Source organism: Dipteris shenzhenensis, chromosome 32, assembly GCF_047967505.1.
Source record: "Dipteris shenzhenensis isolate YYH24624 ecotype China chromosome 32, Dip_SZ_1.0, whole genome shotgun sequence".
In the NCBI taxonomy this organism is placed as follows: Eukaryota; Viridiplantae; Streptophyta; class Polypodiopsida; order Gleicheniales; family Dipteridaceae; genus Dipteris; species Dipteris shenzhenensis.
In genome coordinates this window covers 18,291,859-18,315,243 of record NC_141627.1, presented here as the reverse complement: position 1 = coordinate 18,315,243, position 23,385 = coordinate 18,291,859, and the positions used below count along the sequence as shown (strand labels likewise).

General features: G+C 41.4%; 1 protein-coding gene across 1 annotated transcript; it reads right to left on the bottom strand.

Annotated features, from left to right (window-relative positions):
• Positions 1 to 7,730: 7,730 nt before the first annotated feature.
• On the bottom strand, positions 7,731 to 8,780 carry LOC147880396 (uncharacterized). The gene is made up of 2 exons (XM_087371334.1): positions 8,573 to 8,780; positions 7,731 to 8,450 (listed from the first exon to the last, which is right to left on the bottom strand). Exons 1-2 carry the CDS (start codon positions 8,772 to 8,774, stop codon positions 7,918 to 7,920), a joined length of 735 nt encoding a protein of 244 aa, XP_087227460.1. The 5' UTR covers positions 8,775 to 8,780; the 3' UTR covers positions 7,731 to 7,917.
• Between the last annotated feature and the right edge of the window lie 14,605 nt (positions 8,781 to 23,385).

The window sequence follows — 23,385 nt, the reverse complement described above, 5'->3', positions numbered from 1 at the left end:
GATATGTTGCACTCTCAATCGATCGCTTTAAATCATCACAGACATTGCACTTTGATATTTTTTGCCTCTTTGGGATTTTAACATATCCAAAGTTCTTCTTCCAAAGAGTATACAAAGTATGAGAAGAAGCCACGGCATCCCCTCTTTGCCTTTGCTTTTTTGCAATAGAGTCAAATACTTCAAGCTTTGTCAAGCCAATTGGAAGGTGCATTTCAGTGATCGCGTCATTGTTAGGGAGTTTGGTATATATATGGGGTTGAGGTAAAGCATTTCATGTATGAAGTCTTGCAAAATTGATGCTACCCTGACAGTTGAGATTCTTGATTTGGACCTTCCTCTATTACCATGAATGCTAAATTTGTTGCTACCCTTTGCCTTGGTGACTAAATCCCAATATGTACCATTTATGAGAGGTTTTACCTTTTGTCTTGAACTTAGTCTTTTATTACCATTCTGAAGAAAGCAAGAGAGACTTGTGAGAAGGTATTCATATTTTCTTTCGCTTCCTCTTCTTTGCCACATGTGTCCTCTACATTCCCTGATGTCTGCAAGATCAATGAAGTGCATACATCTTCGCTTGCAACATAGATATCCCAATGCATTTAACATGTTCTCCTCCTTCATTACTCTCTTCCTCTTTGGTTGCTTTTGTGGATCTATCTGGATTCTCTTTCTCTTCATGCATGTAAGACTACCAATTGATAATGGACCTTGAAAAAATTGTGCCCATCGGATATGCATTGCATGGTTAATTGAGCTTTAAATTCTGTTCTTGCCTTAATGTCAAGCACATTCATAAAAAAACATGCTCCTAGGTGTGTTATCCGATCAAGTACTTACTGGACGGACACGCCACTTTGCATGAAACTCAATAATACCTAGGTTGAGGTGCATGCAATGTATTGTTCCCATCAAATATGCTTTGCATAGTATATCATGCATTAAATACCGTTTGTACCTCAATGTCATGCACAACCATAAAAAAAACACACTAAGTTATAGGTGAGTTATCCAACCAAGTGCTTATCAGATGGGTGTACCACTTTGCATGCAATGCAATAAGACTATGGTTGAGGATCATGCAAAGTGTTGTGCCCATCGTATTTGCTTTGCATGGTCGAGGGAGCATTAAATACCATTTTTGCCTTAGTGTCATGCACAACCATCAAAAAACACGGTCCTAGGTGTGTTATTCGAACAAGTGGCTATGGGATGAGAGTGCCACTTTGCATATAAGTCAATTCCATCAATTTAAAGGTGTGTGCAAAGTATTGTGCCCACCGGATATGCTTTGCATTGTCAATCAAGCATAAAACACTGTTGTTGCCTTACTGTAATGCACAACTGTAAAAAAACACGGTCCTACGTGTCTTATTCAAACAAGTACTTCTCAGATGGGGGCTCCACTTTGTACACAGGTCCATTTCAACTAGTTGAGATGCATGCAAAGTATTTTGACTATCAGATATGCTTTTCATGGTCGATCACACATTATACACCGTGTTTCCCCTAGTGATATGCACATATGTAAAAAAACACGCCCTTAGGTGTGTTATTTGACTAAGTACATATTGGATGGGTGTGCCTCTTTGAAAACAAGTCAATACCATTTAGGTTGCAGCATAGGAGAAGTATTGTGTGCATCAAATATGCTTTGCATGGTTGATCAAGCATTAAATACCATTTTTGCCTTAATGTCATGCACATTCGTAAAAAAACACGCTGCTAGGTATGTTATCCCATCAAGTACTTATGGGATGGGTGTGCCACTTTGCATGTAAGTCAATTCCAGTTATTTTAAGGTGTGTACAAAGTATTGTGTCCATCGGATATGCTTTGAATTGTCGATCAAGCATAAAACACCGTTTTTGCCTTAGTGTAATACACAACGATAAAAAAACACGGTCCTAGGTGTGTTATTCAAACAAGTACTTATCAGATGGGGGCTCCACTTTCCACGCAAGTCAATTTCAACTAGGTTGAGGTGTGTGCAAAGTATTGTGACCATCGGATATGCTTTGCATGGTCGATCGAGCATTAAATACCGTTTTTAGCTTAGTGTCAAGCACATTCATTAAAAGAAACAGTCCTAGGTGTGTTATCCGATAAAGTATATATCGGATGGGTGTGCCTCTTTGCAAACAAGATCATACCACCTAGGCTGAGGCATAGGAAAAGTATTATGCACATCGGATATGCTTTGCATGGTCGATCGAGCATTAAATACCATTTTTTCCTTAGTGTCATGCACATCCATAAAAAACCACACTGCTAGGTGTGTTATCCGATCAAGTACTTATGGGATGGGAGCTCCACTTTGCATGCAGGTCCATTTCAACTAGGTTGAGGTGCATGCAAAGTACTGTGACCATCGGATATGCTTTGCATGGTCGATCACACATCATACACCGTTTTTCCCTAGTGATATGCACATCCCTAAAAAAACACACCCTTAGGTGTGTTATATGACCAAGTACTTATCGTATGGGTGTGCCTCTTTGAAAACAAGTCAATACCACCGAGGTTGAGGCATATGAAAAGTATTGTGCCTATCGAATATCCTTTGCATGGTTAATCAAGCATTAAATGCCATTTTTGCCTTAGTGTCATGCACATCCATAAAAAAACACGTTGCTAGGTATGTTATCCGATCAAGTACTTATGGGATGGGTGTGCCACTTTGCATGTAACTCAATTCAAGATAGTTTAAGGTGTGTGCATTATGTCCATCATATATCCGTCGCATTGTCAATCAAGCATAAAACACCATTTTTACCTTAGTGTAATGCACAATCATAAAAAACACGGTCCTAGGTGTGTTATTCAAACAAGTACTTATCGGATGGGGGCTCCACTTTGCACGCAAGTCAAGTTAAAGTAGGTTGAGGTGTGTGCAAAGTATTGTGACCATCGGATATGCATTGCATGGTACTTTACTCATTATCCTAGTGATATGCACATCTGTAAAAAAACACGCCCTTAGGTGTGTTATACAACCAAGTACTTATCATATGGGTGTGCCTCTTTGCAAACAAGTTAATACCACCTAGGTTGAGGTGCAGGTAAAGTATTTTGGCCATCGGATATGCATTGCATGGTCAATTGAGCTTTAAATACCGTTTTTGCCTTAGTGTCAAGCACATTCGTTAAAAAACATGCTCCTAGGTGTGTTATCTAATCAAGTACTTATCAGACGGACATGCCACTGTGCATGTAACTCAATAACGCCTAGCTTGAGGTGCGTGCAAAGTATTATGCCCATAGAATATGCTTTGCTTGGTATATCACACATTAAATACCATTTGTGCCTCAATATCATGCACAACCATTAAAAAATATGCTTTTAGGTGTGTTATCCAACCAAATGCTTATCAGATGGTGTAGTACTTTGCATGTAACTCAATACCACCTCTTTTGAGGCTCATGCAAAGTATTGTTCCCATTGGATATGCTTTGCATGGTCGAGGTAGAATTAAATACCATTTTTGCCTTAGTGTCATGCACAACCATCAAAAAACATGGTCCTAGAAGAGTTATTTGAAAAAGTGCTTATCGGATTGGGGAACCTCTTTGCACACAAATCAATACTATCTAGGTTGAGGTGTGCACAAAGTATTATGCCCATCGGATATGATTTGAATTGTCAATCATGCATTATACAACATTTTCATCCTTGTGATATGCACTACCGTCAAAAAATGCGCTCCTAGGTGTGTTATCCGAACAAATACTTATGGTATGGGAGCATCACTTTGCATGAAACTCAACACCACATAGGTTGAGGCATAGGCAAACTATTTTTTCCATCATATATGCTTTGCATAGGCAATCACACATTATACACCGTTTTTGCCTTAGTGTCATGCACAACTATAAAAAACAAGGTCCTAGATGTGTTATTTGAACAAGTACTTATGGGTTGGGTGCGCCACTTTGCATGTAAGTCAATTCAACATAGTTTAAGGTGTGTGCAAAGTATTGTGCCCATTGGATATGCTTTGCATTGTCGATCAAGCATAAAACACCGTTTTTGCCTTAGTGTCATGCACAACCATAAAAAAACCTCGGGGGGGTCACTCATCATATGTAACCCTATCACGTGAGTTCAATAAAAGGATTTTCTTTATTTCTAAAATTTACAAAAATAAATATACATAAGGGACTACTTAAAATAGTTTTGGAAAAAATTACAGATTTGTATAGAAAAGGGGTACATTTTATTCAATAAATTTTTTACAGATAAGGGACTTTAAATATAGGCCTTGAACGCACGTGATATAGAGGGTTTATACATAGTGACCCCCCCGAGAAAAAAACATGGTCCTAGGTGTGTTATTCAAACAAGTACTTCTCAGATGGGGGCTCCACTTTGCACACAAGTCCGTTTCAACTAGTTTGAGGTGCGTGTAAAGTATTGTGACCATCAGATATGCTTTGCATGGTCGATCACGCATTATACACCGTTTTTCCCCTAATGATATGCACATCCGTAAAAAAACACGCCCTTAGGTGTGTTATATGACCAAGTACTTATCGGATGGGTGTGCCTCTTTAAAAAGAAGTCAATAACACCTAGTTTGAGGCATAGGAAAAGTATTGTGCCCATCGGATATGCTTTGCATGGTCAATCGAGCATTAAATAACATTTTTGCCTGTGTCATGCACATCTATAAAAAAACACGCTGCTAGGTATGTTATCTGATCAAGTACTTATAAGATGGCCACACCACTTTGCATGTAAGTCAATCCCACATATTTTATGGTGTGTGCAAAGTATTGTGCCCATTGGATATGCTTTGCATTGTGGATCAAGTATAAAATACCGTTTTTGCCTGTGTCATGCACAACCATAAAAAAACACGGTCCTAGGTGTGTTATTCAAACAAATACTTCTCAGATGGGAGCTCCACTTTGCACAAAAGTCCATTTCAACTAGGTTGAGGTGCGTGCAAAGTATTGTGACCATCGGATATGCTTTGCATGGTCAATCATGCATTATACACCATTTTTTCCCTAGTGATATGCACATCCGTAAAAAAACACGTCCTTAGGTGTGTTATACAACCAAGTACTTATCGGATGGATGTGCCTCTTTGAAAACAAGTCAATACCACCTAGGTTGAGGCATAGGAAAAGTATTGTGCCCATCAGATATCCTTTACATGGTCGATCAAGCATTAAATACCATTTTTACCTTAGTGTCATGCATATCCATAAAAAAACATGCTGCTAGGTATGTTATCTGATCAAGTAGTTATGGGATGGGTGCACCACTTTTCATGTAAGTCAATTCCACCTAGTTTAAGGTGTGTGCAAAGTATTGTGTCCATTGGATATGCTTTGCATTGTCGATCAAGCATAAAACACCGTTTTTGCCTTAGTGTCATGCACAACCATAAAAGAACACGGTCCTAGGTGTGTTATTCAAACAAGTAATTCTCAGATGGGGGCTCCACTTTGCACGCAAGTCCATTTCAACTAGGTTGAGGTGCATGCAAAGTATTGTGACCATCGGATATTCTTTGCATGGTCGATCACGCGTTATACACCATTTTTTCCCTAGTGATATGCACATCCGTAAAAAAGCACGCCCTTAGGTGTCTTATCTGACCAAGTACTTATCGGATGGGTGCATCTTTTCAAACAAGCTAATAACACCTAGGTTGAGGCATAGGAAAAGTATTCTACCCATCGGATATCCTTTGCATGGTTGATCGAGCATTAAATACCATTTTTGCCTTAGTGTCATGCACATCCGTAAAAAATCACGCTACTAGGTATGTTATGCGATCAAATACTTATGGGATGGACACGCCACTTTGCATGTAAGTCAAATACACCTAGTTTAAGGTGTGTGCAAAGTATTATGCCCATCGGATATGCTTTGCATTGTCGATCAAGCATAAAACACTATTTTTGCCTTAGTATAATGCACAACCATAAAAAGACACGGTCCTAGGTGTGTTATTCAAACAAGTACTTATCAGATGGGGGCTCCACTTTGTACACAAGTCTATTTCATCTAGTTTGAGGTGTGTGCAAGTATTGTGACCATAGGATATGCTTTGCATGGTCGATCATGCATTATACACCGTTTTTCCTATAGTGATATGCACATCCGCAAAAAAACACGGCCTTAGGTGTGTTATCTGATCAAGTACTTATCAGATGCATGTGCCTCTTTTAAAACATGTCAATAACACCTAGGTTAAGGAGTAGGAAAAGTATTGTGCCCATCGGATATGCTTTGCATGGTCGATCGAGCATTAAATACCATTTTTGCCTTAGTGTCATGCACATCCGTAAAAAGACACGCTACTAGGTATGTTATCCGATCAAGTGCTTATGGGATGGGTGTGCCACTATATCCTTTGCATGGTCGATCGAGCATTAAATACCATTTTTGCTCTAGTGTCATGCACATTCATTAAAAAACACGCTGTAAGTCAATTCCACCTAGTTTAATGTGTGTGCAAAGTATGGTGCCCATCAGATATGATTTGCATTGTTGATCAAGCATAAAACACCGTTTTTACCTTAGTGGCACGCACAACCATAAAAAAACACAGTCCTAGGTGTGTTATTCAAACAAGTACTTCTCAGATCAGGACTCCACTTTGCACGCAAGTCCGTTTCAACTAGGTTGAGGTGCGTGCAAAGTATTGTGACCATCAAATATGCTTTGCATCGTCGATCACGCATTATCCAATGTTTTTCCCGTAGTGATATGCAAATCCATAAAAAAACACGCCCTTAGGTATGTTATCTGACCAAGTGCTTATCGGATGGGTGTGCCTCTTTGAGAACATGTCAATACCACTTAGGTTGAGTAGTAGGAAAAGTATTGTTGTTGGGAATCAAATAATGCTCTAAGCATTGTAGATTAATGACTACCTAGTATCATAGATTTGGCAAAGGTAGGATCTTTGGAGAGTGCACTCTATGCAAATTGGGAAGAGATGATGCATGTTGAACAAGGCTACATCATAGAAGAAGTATATCAGTAGCAATAAGCCTAAGCTATGGTGGTGGAGAAAAGCTGAGCTGCAAAATGGCATCGGGGAGAATCATCTAAAAACACTTCTTCTACTGGACCTACAACAATTGATCAATCGAAGAGCTCTATTGAACTTTATATGAAAAATCTTGAGGAGGCGGATGCACAAGTGCTACTGCGCATAAGTTAATGTAACTTTTAGTTTTTCAATTTCAATTCATAGCTAAAAATATTCTAATCAATATGTTTTGTTAGATTTCTCACGTTGTAATGGAGGTCATCAATTTTAGAATGCGGAAGGGAGGCACAAGGCAATGTTTTGGAAAAGACGCCCCATTGCCCACTACATGGGGATTTTTAAAAGACACACAACAAAGGGGACCGTTACACTAGAATTCTTACAAATTTTCAAAGAAGGGACTATTATATTAAATTGCAATTTTTATGAAATTTCAAAGAAGGGATCGTTATACTCAAATTACAAACTATCTTTATTCTCAATTTATATTATCTCATTCTAAACCCAAAAAACCCTTACTTCGAGAGGTTAAGGATTATTGAGGAATAAGGAGGACATTCCACAAGAAGAAACTCAAACTACAACCATCAACAACAAAGTGGATTTTTGTAACTACATCCATCAACAATAAAGTGGATCTTTGTAGACACCAACAAAGTGGATTTTTGTAACTACATCCATCAACAATAAAGTGGATCTTTGTAGACACCATGCTAGATTATCTTGTAGTTATTCTTTATAGATACAAAATAATATTTGCTCATAAAGCATTAAACTAATATATTTCAATATGAAAGTAATATGCTCGATAGTAGAAATGTAGCGCGTTTATTATAGCCATGCAGATCGGAGACACGCGAGAGGCAAATGCTACTAAGGGCAGGCAAATGCGTACAAATTACTAAGCGGGTGGGACGGAAGGCACTAAGGGAATCGAAGGAGGCGGCGCGAACCCAAATGGAGGAAAAGGAGGTAGCGGAGGGAAGCTAAAACCCGGGCTTGGGGGAATCGATTGTTGTAAGCTTCGAAAGCGGCTTGGGGACATCCTTCGGACGCTTGGAAGGCCTTGCCTAGGTAAGAAATTGAAGGGGAAACGCAGCACAGAAGGCGAAAGCCTTCCTCTTTCCTCGACCGATTTGCTATTAGGGGCGATGCAGAAACTTGGCAGGGATTTGGGTTGATAGCTGAGCGAGACAGCAAAGTCGATGAATTGCACCTCCTGCTTGGGTTGCAAGGCAAGAGCAGCCGTGGAGAATCGAGTAGTGCGTCTGCACGAGCTGAGCGGACTGCCGACTAGGCGAACCTCACATTGTTGTAATCGATAGCTGGCGCTGAGATGAAGGCGAAATGCACCGTGGTGATCCGTAGATATTTCGACTCTGAAGCGAGGGCTGTTAGCGTTTGTTGTCTGGCACGTCAAAGCGACTGTGGCACCTACAGAGCACGATGGAAAGAAGAACTTAGAAGCTTTACCATGAGAACAAACTTCCCACTGTTGCAGTAAGGCGAGCAAGGAATGCTAAATACTAGAGACGGAAAAATAAAGAGGGCATTACCAGAAAGGAGGAGAGAATTGTTGGTGACGCGATCTTCATGGCAGAGATCGCAGAAGGCATTGCCTGCGAGGGTGATGGAAGTGGGCGTGCCGTGAGGGATGCTAGCAACTGCAAGGGGGCTTGAGATGGCGGAAAGAGCAGCCAGCAATAATATTAAGCTTAGGCGAAGAGAAAAAGGCAGTGTGATGGGGGAGCAATCCATGGCGGAACTTGAGTGGATAATATATAGTGAGTTTCATGAGCCCAAATTTTCAAAAGGATCCGGAAATGGCTTGTGGCACTCAACCGAACAGCAATCTCGTTCACCACCGAAATTTCCAACCGTACTCACCTCCTTTTTCCAATTTTCTCCTCTTTTTCCCACAACATGGCAATCCCCCTATGGCCCTCCTCTTTGAATTTAACCAAATTAATCTTTGCTATCTATGTGTCTACATGTAGGCAATTCAGTGGCCTTTCCACTTGTTCCACGTGTAGCATTGTGTTTGTGTGTGTTGCTCCATGTGTGGTCTAATTGAAATCGATAAAATGTTGTCGTTTCTTTGAATTGTAAGACCAACTGAAAGGTTTGCATCACTTTGCTCTAAGCACATGAATTAGCATAGAGACAAACACAAAGCTTCTAAATGCAAAAAGAGATGAAGCAAAAGGACCTGCACAGAGTCCATCCATTTGGAGTCTACTTGCGAAGCATGCATCTTTCCAAGAACTACCTAGGTGTACTTCGAAGATGCAGTTGACAAGCAAAAACAACAAACTACTATGAATGAAGAAATGGAAGCTTTGTATAAGAATAATACTTGGGAATTATGTGAGTCGCTAGGGTAAAAAATAAGATGGGAACAAGATTATGGAAGCGTAGGTCAATGGGTGAATCTTTCCCTATATAGAGTTATAAATATTAGCCCGCCTACCACTTTTAGGGAGAATTTATGAAATTTGAGGCTCTAAAAATTAGCCCACCTTTATTTTTGGTCTAATTTATCAAATTTAAAGCTCTAAATATTAGCCCAACCAACTTGGAAAAGGCTCTAAATTAGCCCTTGGGCTAAAATTTGCCCCTAATTTTTTCCTTGTATGCAACCTTCCATTAGGAAGGAAGGCCATAGTTGAATTTAAAAACCCCTCCTTGTTATTGTAATCTTGTTTAAAATTTTCAATTAGTTGAACTAAAATACCCCTCCATTTGAATACACATGGTACATTAAACTTTTGTGAGGTTAACACCTTTGAGTCTTGTTCCCTTATCCATCTAGTTTTTCTAGTGGCATTGATCACGAGTTGTGCACCTATCCTATGGTATGCTTAATAGATTCAACTTATTTAGAGCCCTTAGACTCACTAGAAGTGAATTTATTTTCTCCTTCCCCACCTTCCTCTTCCAATCAGATATCACATTTTGTTATTTCACAGCAAGGTCTTCCATAATATACTACTGAAATTTATCTTCATACAATAGCCTCTATCTAAGGGGGTTTCCTATAGCATGTTTCTATTTGATACATGTGTTGTCCTGACTACTAGTCCTTAGATTCATTTCTTGGTGGTGGGAAAAATCATCACAATCCACCTCAATGTCGTGAGTAGGTGTAGCAGATGGCTCGGCTAAAAATTTGCCTACAACACGCTATTGAAAATTTTTGGACTTGTGTGAAGTCCAATTTGAGAAATGGACTAAAAAACAATCCAAATTTTTTGAATATACTAGTAATGTTGTTTTTTGAACTAGATTTGACAACTCAAAACAAAAGATTTGGTGATTAAGTACATACTTCTTATGATGCATAGCTTACTAAGGATAGATAGTATACTCTTTTACTGCTTAATATGATCATGAAATCTTGCTATTAAAGTATTTGCGAGTACATTGAACTACTATTACCTAAGAACATCAATACATCACCAATTCTCTTTGAAAGGTGGTGTACATGTATTGGCCTTCATTCGAAAACTCTTCAATGTTTGCATTGAGCTGCTATTACCTAAGAACATCAATACATCACCAATTCTTTTTGAAAGGTGGTGTACATATTGACCTATGTTTACGTACTAAGAACAGATTCAATGCATAACCAAATCTCTTACAAAGGTGGTCTACATAAACATCTTCATAACTTCTCATATGAATTGAGCTACTATCACCTAAGAACATCGATAGGTGACCAATTCTCTTAGAAAGGTGGTGTAAATAAACACCTTTATGTATAAGTGGTGTGCAGACACACCTTTATGACCATTTCTTTTAGAAAGGTGGTGTACATAAACCCCTTAGAAAGGTAGTGTACATAAATCCTTTTATGTGTAAGTGGTGTACATATACACCTCACTTGGTATTAAAAAACACCCTTAACTATAAAAATACATTGACATAAAGTTTAAAATACACCATTAAGTATAAAATGGAACTCATAAACAATCTTTATACACAATAATGAGAGTAAAGAAATCAAAAAAGTAGTTAACCTTTTATTAGATATTCGCTTTACATAGAAGTTCAAAACTTGTGAAGTTCAGAACTTGTGATTACAAGGCCGTCAGCCATCATGTTCCTCAGTACCAATGTCCTCAATGCCAGGCCCTTGACTACCAGGGTCCTAACTAATAGGCTGTACCAATGTCCTCAATGCGCCCTTAACTACCAAGGTCCTGACTAATAGGCTGCTCTAAGACTGTGGAGTCTCAGTAGCAAGGTCTTGACTAGTATCGTCCTGCCTAGTAGTCTGCTCTTCAGTTCCAAGCACCTGATTAGTAAGCTGCTCCAGAGTCTCATGACCAAGTTCTTGGTGAGTAGGGTCCTGGCTACTAGGTTCTTGACTAGTAGGTTGCTTTGGAGTCTGTAAGGTCATGGTTGAAGAACCATCTATGCCTCCTAGTAACTCCTCCTGGTCATGCTTTGCCTCATCCATACCTTCTTTGGGAAAGGCTTCCTTGCTTGATCCACTTACATGTCCTTCACCCAAGATCAAGGGTGCCTTCTTCACTTTTAATTTCAAGGGAAGTGCTTCCACCTCTTTAGCCTTACCTTTTTCTACGACGTGTTGTACTACTACTTCTTGCTACCACAAGCCTTCCCGTATGATGAGTGGAACCTCCTTGACTCTAGTTGACAATTGACCACCCTTATTCTTTGTGCGGATTTCTTCTCGGTGTAAGTCATTAGATGCAGAGCTTTCATCCTCATCATCACCTGTGCTAGAATTATCTCCCTCAGACTCACTACCCTCTTCTTCGACATTTTCCTCACTAACTTCTTCTTTGACATTTTCCTCTTCAAAGAAGGTAGTGCAACTGTAATATGTGTCAAAGAACTCAATCTGATGGGGGTATCAATGACATTTGCATTTCTACCTTGGCATAGCAATTTCTCAGCAGCAAAACCCATTCGATACAATGCTACTTCCTGCCCATCATTCAATAAATTCTTTGTCATCTCTAGTATCACATCAGGATCCATCGGCTTTCTGTACTCCGGGAAGTAGCAAGCTAAGGGTGTCCAACTTTTGTTCACTCCCCAATCCTTAGGAGGTGGAAAAACAAGCTTTTTAGCACACAAAAATGCAAATCTCACCTACTTCCCTATGGATCTAGTCTTTGAAGTCTTCAGACACAACATCACACATGCTATTGTGCACACAATCGTATAGTATGATCAAAAATTCGATGCACACACAAAAAATTTCTTTGTGTCACACGGCATGGTTCCAGGGTGGTCACACCTTTGTCACGAACAGAGAGTATCATATTAAATTCTAAATTTCTCACTCATTTTAGATTAAATGTTATTGAAACTCTGTAGGTGGTCTCTTTACATTATGTAGAGCTTAACTTGATTTATTGGTAATTTTTTGAATGATTTATCTAATTATAAATAATTATTTATAATAAATAAAGTCATAAAATACATGCATATTAGTAGCACACCACATTTTTTTAGTATTTTGAATAATTAAGCAAATCCAATTCAGTGGAAGGTAAGTAGGCACATAAGGGTGTGTGGTTGAATCATCAAATCCCAAATCCAACGGTTAGATTTAGGAAGATTGAAGTTAATTTTTACTTTTACTCCTTAGAAGATCAATAAAGAATATTAAAAATAAATCTAGTAATTCTCAAACATGACCGAACATTTCAGAAATGTCAATATTTTTAGTCCTCCGCATGATGAATAAGTGGAAATAATTTTGGTTAAATTTGAGTAAGGAAAACGTACGATATGGCCTCCAAGAGTGAAATCTCCCTTTTGTGGGGGAGAAAGGGCCACCCAAGCCTAATACCAAGACAAGGTAGGCTTGGTGAGCTAGGCTAAGAGCATCATCAACCCTAGTGGCAAGCCTTTGGAGTGTGCATGCTGCCCATGCGGAAGGCTGAGTCATCTATTTTTGCCTTGCAACCATGCCATGTTGTTAGACCGCGTGGTGCCATGTCATCAAGGAGATGTGACATCACTCATTGCCATGTCAACTTACATTGCCACATGTGCTGCCACATCAACCACATGTGCCACCTCATCATTCCACATCATAGGAACTCTTGGAGCCATGTCATCACACCTTGCCACCTTGGCATACCTCATCAACCTTGCCACGTCACCAATCCCTCCACCTCAATTTGCCATGTCAATCTACCACCTCATGAATGCCAACTCATCATGCCACAGCACATTTCCACGTCATGGAAGAGACTCATATATTCCACACCATATTGCCACATCATGACCATGCATGGTGCCACATCAGCCACATGTATACACATCACGATGTGCACAAGGCATAGAATACCTCGATTGAGGTTTATGACCGCGATGTGCGAGGCATAGAATACCTCGATCAAGGTTTATGACCTACGTGAGGCATAGAATACCTCGATCGAGGTATATGATGGTGGGGTATAGAGTACCTCGATCGAGGTTTATGACCTGCGTGAGGCATTGAATACCGCGATCGAGGTATATGACCTAGGCATAGCATACCTCGATCGAGGTTTATGACCAGGATCGAGGTATTTGGAGGTACAAAAACTGGAATAAAATCAAACGATGCAAATATTCAAAATTAACATTGGATTCCAGCCAATTAGTTTCAATCTTAGCACCTTCTCCACCAATAATAATCAAGAGCAATCTAGTGGATGAGTTGAGGCTCTCTATAAGACACCACATTTTGGTTCATTTCACCCATTCTTAGCCATTCTTGCCTCCTCATCACTTTGTCACACCTTCCATCCTACTTTCATTGAGAATGGGTTCTCAAAGCCGTAGAGCTAGTAGACGTGAAAGATGTAGGAACCCCCCCCAAATCTCATTGACGAGGAGCGCAAGCAGAAGGCTCGTGAGCACAAGAGAGCCTCTAGAGCTAGAGCTCGTGCTGACACCACCGATCCACCTCCACCTCTACATCCCACCTCCACCTCCACCTCCACCCCCACCCCCACCCCCACCTCCATTGTCCCCCCATCCTTATCCGCTCCCCTACCTCCAGCCTCCGCTGTTCCCCTAGCCACCTACATTTTGGCCTCCACCTTTACCTCTTCTCCCTCCACCCTCTCCCCTCCCCCTCCCCCTCCCCCTCCCCTCGTTCCCCTTGGTGCCTCCCTTCCCCCCTCCACCCTACCATCTCCCATTGATCCCCTTGCTCCACCTTGCAGCAGCAGTGTTGCTTCACGACGTGACTTGCCGAAGTCCACTATCCGTCGTCGTACTAGCAAGATTGTGTAGTCTTTTTTTAGTGACCTCATGCTAGCTTCGCAGTCTGCTCTTCTCACATCCTTGATTGATCACCTTGACTTGGTAGAGTGTAGGAGGCTTGCTGGTCTTGGTGCACATAGAGATAGGGTTGTATGTAGCAAGGTCCTTAGCAATGTTCGACATTCCTATGCTTCTATTAAGCATAGGAACTCCAGTGATGCCTTGGTAGCACATCGGGAGATTGTGGTTGCCATTAGTAGACCTCATATGATAGGCCATGTGCATACTGTGATGCCAAAAATTGATATTTTTAACTTGGCATTGATATTGTTTTTCTCTATAATTGATAAGAGTTTGAGTATCAAGTGATAGCCTAGCAGCTCTCACTTATTTCTATTTTCTATGATATTGTATGGGATTGAGAGGATGACTGGAATGGCTCATTGTAAATACCATAGGTATGAATTATAAATACCTTGGTATGGGGTGAGAGTTATTTATGTATGGGATATTATGAGTTTTTTAGAAAATAGGAAGAGTGAGTCATATAAAGAGGTGGGCTCATGTCCATGTGTTCCAATAATATAAGAGAGGTCACATGCCAAGCGTGTGGAAGGCATGTGGAGGAGTGTGAAGTCAAGAGGGATCCTTCTAGAACTCCTATGTGGAATAAGGAGGATGTGGACATGTGGAAAAGAGAGGGTCCCTATGGGCTCCATGTGAGGAGACTCTTAACTTTCTCAATATTTTAAGAGTCTTGAGCATCTTTTGATGGGACACATGGCAAGAGTAGCCAAAAAGGACATGGATGGTTACATACGTGCTTATGTGATTGATGGGGAAAGGAATCTACAGGCAGCAATTGTAAATGGGTGAAGGAGAGTAACAAAATCTCTATAAAAGGAGCCCTCCTCTCCCTTGTTCATCAATCTCTTCCACCATTAGTCCTCATGTTGCTGTAGCTCTAGTCTCCCCAAGCCTCTTCCATGAGCCTTCTCTCCCTCTTGTAGATATTCTCTTATGTAGACTCTTGAGTCCTTCTCTCTCTAGTTTATTCTCTCTCTCTATGAGTAGTATTAGCCGGAAAAGAAACTGAGACCACAGGCTAGAGGCTAGGCATGGCGACGCTCAAAGGCCATAGAGAAAAGGAGATCATGAGGGCGAAGGGATGTCATAGGGGTGAAAAAGGAATTAGAAGTGGAGGGAAGGAAAAGGGAGAATATGACACAAGAGAAAAAGGAGAGGGGGAAGAGAAGCATGTACATGATAGGAGGAGGAATGTTGAGATGTAGACATCAAGGGAAGAGAACCATACTTTATTTGAAAGAAGGGATGAGAGGGAAATATCAAAATACTAGCTAGGTGGCTTTACAAGAAAAGCGTGTCTCATCAAGGAATAGCCCCTTCCTTTTATAGCCAAAAGAGGGGTCTCTCCTAATTAATGTATCCTCCCACATGCATGGTGTGTGTGGAAAAGTCTCCCATGTGGGCTAGGCGGTTACGCACTCTCAATTGTGTGCGACAACCCTTTGCCTCAATTTTCCACATAAATCAAGCCCCATATCTCAAGTCTATGATACTCCCTTGGTCTCTTTCCAATTTTATAATATGTTCAAACCTCTAGGAGGACAAGTGGAGGGTTGGCACAAGGAATCTTGCCACCTCATCCTACTTTCCCCATTATTTAACTAGCTCTCTTGGTCCTTCTGTACCTCCCCCACATGGGCCTATCCCATATGAAGGGAATAACTCAATATAATATCTATCTCCACCTATTTTATACTGCTTCTCCCATGGACTTTGAGCCATATCTCACTAAATGCAGCCTAGGTGGAGGGGTGGCACATGGAGGAGCCATGCCACCTTGCATTTTATAATATTACTATCATGGATTATGTACAACACACCTTATGGGTCCTCTTACATGGAAGGGTGGCACATGGTCATGCCCTGCCACCTCAACCTTGGGCCCTATGCACACCATATTTTATTATACTATTGTCACATATACAAACACACATACATATTAATGCCTTTTTTCTTAGACAATTTTATCCATAACAGTTCCCCCCCCCAAGCAGGGAATGCATAGCATTTCCATGCCTGGGTCTATCTCGCACAAAAAAAGGCTTGAGGTAACGCTTGTTGATCACCTTCTTGCCATATGGTCCATGCAGCTCCTGAACTTGTACAAACCCATTGCTACGTTCTTTGATGACTTGTATGGACCAGCCCATAGTGGCAGAAACTTCTTATCCATTTGGTGGTCCAATCTGTTATCAAAGCATAGCACAACATCCCCCTCAGCAAAGTGTCTTTCCCATCCCTTGCGAATCTTAGCATCCAACCGGGCCTTTTGTCAATTCTTTTGGATCTCTGTTTGGTGTAGTGCAAGGCGTCGGGTTTTATCTAACTTCTCAAGTTGTACCAATCTGGCCTCTACATGTTCATCTTCCGTCATCCTCTGTTCCTGTGCCAATCTCAAGGCCGGAATCTCTTTCTCTAGTGGTAAAACTGCCTCAGTATCATACACCAACTCAAAAGGGGTGTGACCTATAGATGTTTTATGAGTGATGTTGTAAGCCCACACGGCTTCAGTGACCTTCTCATCCCATTGGCTCCTGTTCCCTGCGGCCATTTTTCCCATGGTTTTACAAAGGAGGCCATTGGTCCGCTCTGTTTGACCCATGGATGCTGGATTATAGATGCTAGAAGTGTGATGATCAATGCCCATGCGATCCATGAGTAACTCCACTGCTTCATTTAAGAATGGACTCCCATGGTCAGAGACTATCTCCATGGGTGTCCCAAACTTGTGCAGATATGTTCAAATATGAAATTTGAAACTGCTTTGCCATTTGCAGCAGAGAGGGCGATAGCTTCAGCCCACTTAGTGACATACTGAGTGGCTACCAAAAGATACTTCTTTTTGCGGGTAGTCATGGGCAAGGGCCTGACAAAATCTATTCCCCACTTCTGAAACGGATGGATGGACATCACTGGGTGATGTTGCCCAGGACGCAAATCCTTCCTACCAAAGAATTGACATGGTTCACAGGTTTTGCAATACAAAGTGACATCCTTGAACAAGGTCGGCCAATAGTATCCAGCATGTAAAATCTTCTTAGCTGTATAGTCACTGGCATAGTGGCCTCCACAAAATCCATCATGATAATGCTTCAATACCTTAGGCACTTCATCTGCATCAATGGCCCGTCTGAGTACCCCATCCATGCCTTGACGGTACAACACCCCATCAAGGAGGGTGTAGCGCCTACTATCTCTGCGGATCTTCTTTCGCTCATAGCTAGTACTTTCTGAAGGAAAGGAGAAAGCAATCAAAAACTTGTAGATACCAACATACCATGGATCCCCAACTTCTATGGCTGCTACAAGGGTTACATCAAGGCACTCCTCTAAATCAATCAAAGCATTCTTCAAGTTGGAACAACCCCCTTTTATAATTTTTAAAGAAAAATCATATTCTTGTAGAACTGCCAACCATTTGGCCAACCGGCCCATTGGATTTGGTGATTGAAGAACCTGTTTTGCAAGACCAGTGCTAGTGAGTATAAAGAAGGACTTTCCAGCCACATAATGCTTAAATTTCTCAATGCAAAACACCAAAGACAAGGCATGCTTGTCGGCCTCTGAATAGCATCATCGCTCAGTGTCGAGCGATTGTCGAGAAGCAAATCGAACGGGGTACATGAACCGATCCTCCCCTTGCTGGAGAAGAATACCTGCCAGAGTGTGCTCACCAAACCCAGGATTGATATAGAAGGTCTTTGACCAGTCTGGATTGCGTAGAATGGATTTTGAAGCCAGAGCATTCTTGATTTGTGCAAACCCATGATCACAATCCTTATCCCACGAGAAATCAACCCCATCTTTTAATAGCATAGTCATGGGCCATGTCAAAGCAGCATATTGATCAATGAAGCGGCAATAGTATCCTGCTAGATTGACAAATGAGCGTACCTGACGTTTGGTTGTAGGTGGGGAGAGCTTGAGGATGGCTTCTACCTTCTCGGGGTCAGAGGCTTGATGCCCTCGAATGAGACAACATGTCCCAATAACCTCCCTTGAGTGGCTCCAATGGTGCATTTCTCAGGGTTGAGACTACCATTTGCATCATTGTCCCTTTGGAAGGCCAATCTAACCTTCATGATGTGCTCCTTACGTGATGAGAATATATAGAAATCATCTAAAAACACCTCCAAGAAATCCCCCAAATAAGGAGCAAACACCATCTGCATAAATCTTTGAAAGGTGGCAGGAGCATTGGTGAGGCCAAATTGCATTACTTTGAATGCAAATGTCCCCCAAGGTGTGGCAAATGTGGTTTTAAGCACATCTTCCTCGGCAATTCTGATTTGATAAAACCCAGAGTAACCATCACAGAAAGTATACATCTCATGACCACTTACCTTCTCAAGAATGAGGTCTTGAAAGGGCAGAGGATGATGATCCCTCTTGGTGGCAGCATGGAGCTTCTTATAGTCAATGCAGACCCGCCACTTGTTGTTTTTCTTTGGGATGACTACCACTAGTGAAACCCATTCAGTATTGTGAACCGGAATAATAAACCCAGCCTCTACAAGCTTCTGCAACTCTGAGCGCAAAGCATCGGTCTGTAGGGGCCCTAATCTCCGATACTTCTAAGCCACAGGCTTCGCATCAGGCTTCAGCTCTATCTGGTGCTCTATGGCAGTCACATGGCGAAGGTGGTGTTAGCTAGTTTAAAGCTTCTATTAATCGTTGCTATATAGCAACATTTACCAGTGTCGCTATATAGCGACGTTTACCAATGTCACTATATAGCGACACTTATATAGCGACTATTCTTTTCCGATGCTAATAGCGACGTAAATATCGACCTTTGTGCCCGTTTTAAAAAAACTTTTTAGTGTAAAAAAGGTCGGTATTTCTGTTGGAGCACGGCCGATCGATCCACATATCGACGTGCCATCTCACCTTCTGACTACTTCAAGTTTGCCACCCATAGGTACACATTCTCCGGCTCCTCTTCTTTGCCGAAATACTCAATCATTGATGCTGTCAACCTTGGCCAGCTTTGGCGAACGTCTTTGGCTTGCTTCTCATACCACACTTGAGCCAAACCCTCTAGAAATGTGGGAAGAACCAATAGCCATCTGTCTTCAGTAAGAAAGTTGAGAGAAACACAACGGCACTTGAAGGCCACAAGATACTCATTTGCATTTTCTTCTACCCATCCACAAAACATGGGAATGTCAGCCATGCTTGGAAGATGGAAAAGAGGGGCTTATCTATGGACGAACAATAGTAAGAGGAAGCTTGAACTGAAAATCGGGTGAAGATACATCCAAAAAGCACACATAGGCAGGGTAGGGTGTGACTGGTGTAGTGTGAAATATTACACGAGAAGAATCTTCAGCATAGAATAGCACATAGACAATCTTAAAAGGACCAACCCTCATGATATCACATCGATCTTTACAAGCGAGGGTTAGAGGCGTGGCATTGCATGAGGTTGTTCATCAAGGCGAACAAGAATGCCATGACAAATGTCAACAGTTGGAGAGCTTGCACATCACCTTCAGCTTCTTCCAGTTCTTGTAGTCGCCATGCTATTTCTTCAAGGGGTGTGCAGTCTGGCATCCTTCTTTTGAGCAATGTCCTTGAGAACCCTCCTGATGATCTTCCAAAGTTGGTGAACTCGTATCAAGTATGCCCAACACTTAGTTTCATGATGACCACAACCTTTGCATTCCTTACAAATGATCACCCTCCTTCATGGCTTGTGGCTTTGTTGGGGTGGCGCTTCCACTTGCATCATGCGTGATTGAAGTACAAGCTTCACGTGCCAAGAAATCAGCAACAAGATTGAAGAATCCAAGATTTCATCACACCAAGACTAAAATTCGGACATCCCAAGTTTCTCAGTAGTCCAAGATAGGTAGGAGGAGAGGGTGGGGAGAATTCAACACTTGAACCAAACGTTCAGCACCAAATAAACTTGCAATCCTTTGTTGATAGTTTATCTTAAGCCCAAAAAGAATTACAATTTGAAGCTCGAAATGAGGCACAAAAGGCTGATTAGGTACAAATGGATTCCTTGGTCGAAACATTACCAAGGCCTAGAAACCTTTGTAATGAGATTGTGAATAAACCATTCAGGACGAGCTTATCCACAGGAATCAACAAGTAGATGCGCCAAATCTCCCCCCAAGCTTGGGGAGCATCCCACCCTTCGATGAAGGATACCGTTTTAATTACCTCTGAAGCAGCAAGTAGTTCGATCACCGCACAATGAGTAGAAGTAAAATCAAAATCCTCCCAGCGTATCAGTAGTTCTTCACCATGAATCATCCATGGTGTATCATTCCACCCGTCATCTCCTTCAATAATGCACTGGACAATTAGTCGTTGAAGGTCAACATGAAGATCAAGGAAGACATCTCGTGCATTGGTAGTCGTAAGGTGCAGAGGAACAGGCACCAACTCCTTAAACACGTCAAGAAGTGACATAAATGTCCACCCTTCTCGTGTGGCGTGCGTCTGTGAAGTGAGCTTGGAGAAGTTTTGAATCGGCGATCTAGAAAGAGATGTGGATAGAGCACATAAAATGAAGTATTTTTGCTTTTTACAGCAAGAGCAAACTCCCTACGGTTAGAGAGTTACAGTTCCTGCAAGTTCAATATATGAACAAAAATCATTACATTTTTACCACTTCCAACTTGTCCCAATGTTAAGAATTTCTTTTGTGAAGGGGGAGGTCTTGGGTTCCAATCCTACTCTTTAACAAAAAGAGAGGAGAGGAGAGGAGAAGGAGAAGAGAAAGAGAAGAGAGAGGGGGGCGCGGTGTACTCAGCCTCTGTGCTCGATAAGGCAACTATAGGCTGTTTCTTGCTGCAGCAAGTGACTGCAGCACTCCCAAAAGAGAACACATATCCACTGGTAGATCATCTATCAGAAATACTACCAGTCCAATCAGCATCAGTGTATCCATGCAACTGTATCTGAACCCCAGTCTCATAAAATAGTCCATACTGCAATGTGGACTTCACATACCTGAGTATGTGTCTAACCGCATCCAAATGTGGTTTCCTTGGAGCCTGCATAAACTGACTTACCAATCCAACAGCATAGCTCAAATCTGGCCTGGTAATAGTCATATAAATCAAACTTCCTACTATGCGTCTGTACATAGTAGGGTTTTCTAGAACCTCACCTACATTTGCACTCAGCTTCACATTCTACTCCAAAGGAACTGAAAGAGGCTTATAGACTGTCATCCCATATTTGGACAGCATGTGCAATCCATACTACCTCTACAAGAGCCATATCCCACTTGGTGATCTAATCACCTCAATGCCCAAGAAATAACACAGCTCTCCCAAATCCTTCATTCTTCACTTCCTGTTGCTTTTGAACAGACTGCCAAAGATATTTATAATTGAGAATGGGACATTAGAAAAAGCTTTTATGCCAAGATACCATACCATAATTTCCTCCCTCATATGAGAATGAAGATGGTAACATCCCAAGTGATGTTGTAATCAAGCATAGGGAGAAGGAAAGGATCAGCAGAAGCCATAATCTCAGCGAGCCGGTCTGCTCCAAAGAGAAGAGTGATACGTTGTTGAAAGAAGATCTTGCGGCTCAACATGACATGAACTGATATATATCGAGGAGTTTGAAGGGGCTGATTAGGTCAGATGGGTAGATTCCGAGGAAACATTGCACCTCCTTCATAGACACCTTTACACTTAGCTCAAAGTTCACTCTACAAACTATCATTAGACACAGAGAGTCAAGCACACAAAGAGATGCGTCTTGGGCTTCGCGCTTATATAAGTTTCATTGAAAACAGACAGACGGTTGAAGAGATATGGACAGTTTACTAGAAGGGGGTAAAAACTATCATGAAAATAGACTGTCAGACACAGAGACTCATAAATTTTTGTAACAGTATCTGATTCAAAATCTGATCACATATAAATATGCGCCTTGAAGAGAGCTTCGCGCTGATATAAATTTCATTACAATCCGACTACCGAGCAGAAAGTTATGAGCAAAAAACTAACAGGGGGGTCAAACTGTCATGAAAACTACCTTCCACCCAGGCTAATTTCGCCTGAGTAGGATGCTCCCTCAAGACTCCACCTTCATCAACGATCCAACCCTCATAGATTTTGCCTAGAAGAGGGGAAGAATATTGCATGGTGGCTCGGGAAATAGATGGACCATGTGTTCACAGTGAGTAGCCGAATAGAAAGAACTTTTAAGGCTTTGAAAGAAAGAAAAGGGAAGAGACACTCAAGAGAGAGAGAACCTGAAGTGACCTTCATTACAAATAGAGTGAGAATCCACTCCAAACAACACTACAAACACAAGGGAGAAGAAGAGGTTTCATACATACAAGAGGGAGTGGAAGCTCCAAGACTACTGTTATGGATAAAATTGTCTAAGGAAAAAGGCATTAATATGTATGTGTGTTTGTATATGTGACAATAGTATAATAAAATATGGTGTGCATAGGGCCCAAGGTTGAGGTGGCAGGGCATGACCATGTGCCACCCTTCCATGTAAGAGGACCCATAAGGTGTGTTGTACATAATCCATGATAGTAATATTATAAAATGCAAGGTGGCATGGCTCCTCCATGTGCCACCCCTCCACCTAGGCTGCATTTAGTGAGATATGGCTCAAAGTCCATGGGAGAAGCAGTATAAAATAGGTGGAGATAGATATTATATTGAGTTATTCCCTTCATATGGGATAGGCCCATGTGGGGGAGGTATAGAAGGACCAAGAGAGCTAGTTAAATAATGGGGAAAGTAGGATGAGGTGGCAAGATTCCTTGTGCCAACCCTCCACTTGTCCTCCTAGAGGTTTGAACATATTATAAAATTGGAAAGAGACCAAGGGAGTATCATAGACTTGAGATATGGGCCTTGATTTATGTGGAAAATTGAGGCAAAGGGTTGTCGCACACAATTGAGAGTGCATAACCACCTAGCCCACATGGGAGACTTTTCCACACACACCATGCATGTGGGAGGATACATTAATTAGGAGAGACCCCCTCTTTTGGCTATAAAAGGAAGGGGCTATTCCTTGATGAGACACGCTCATTCTTGTA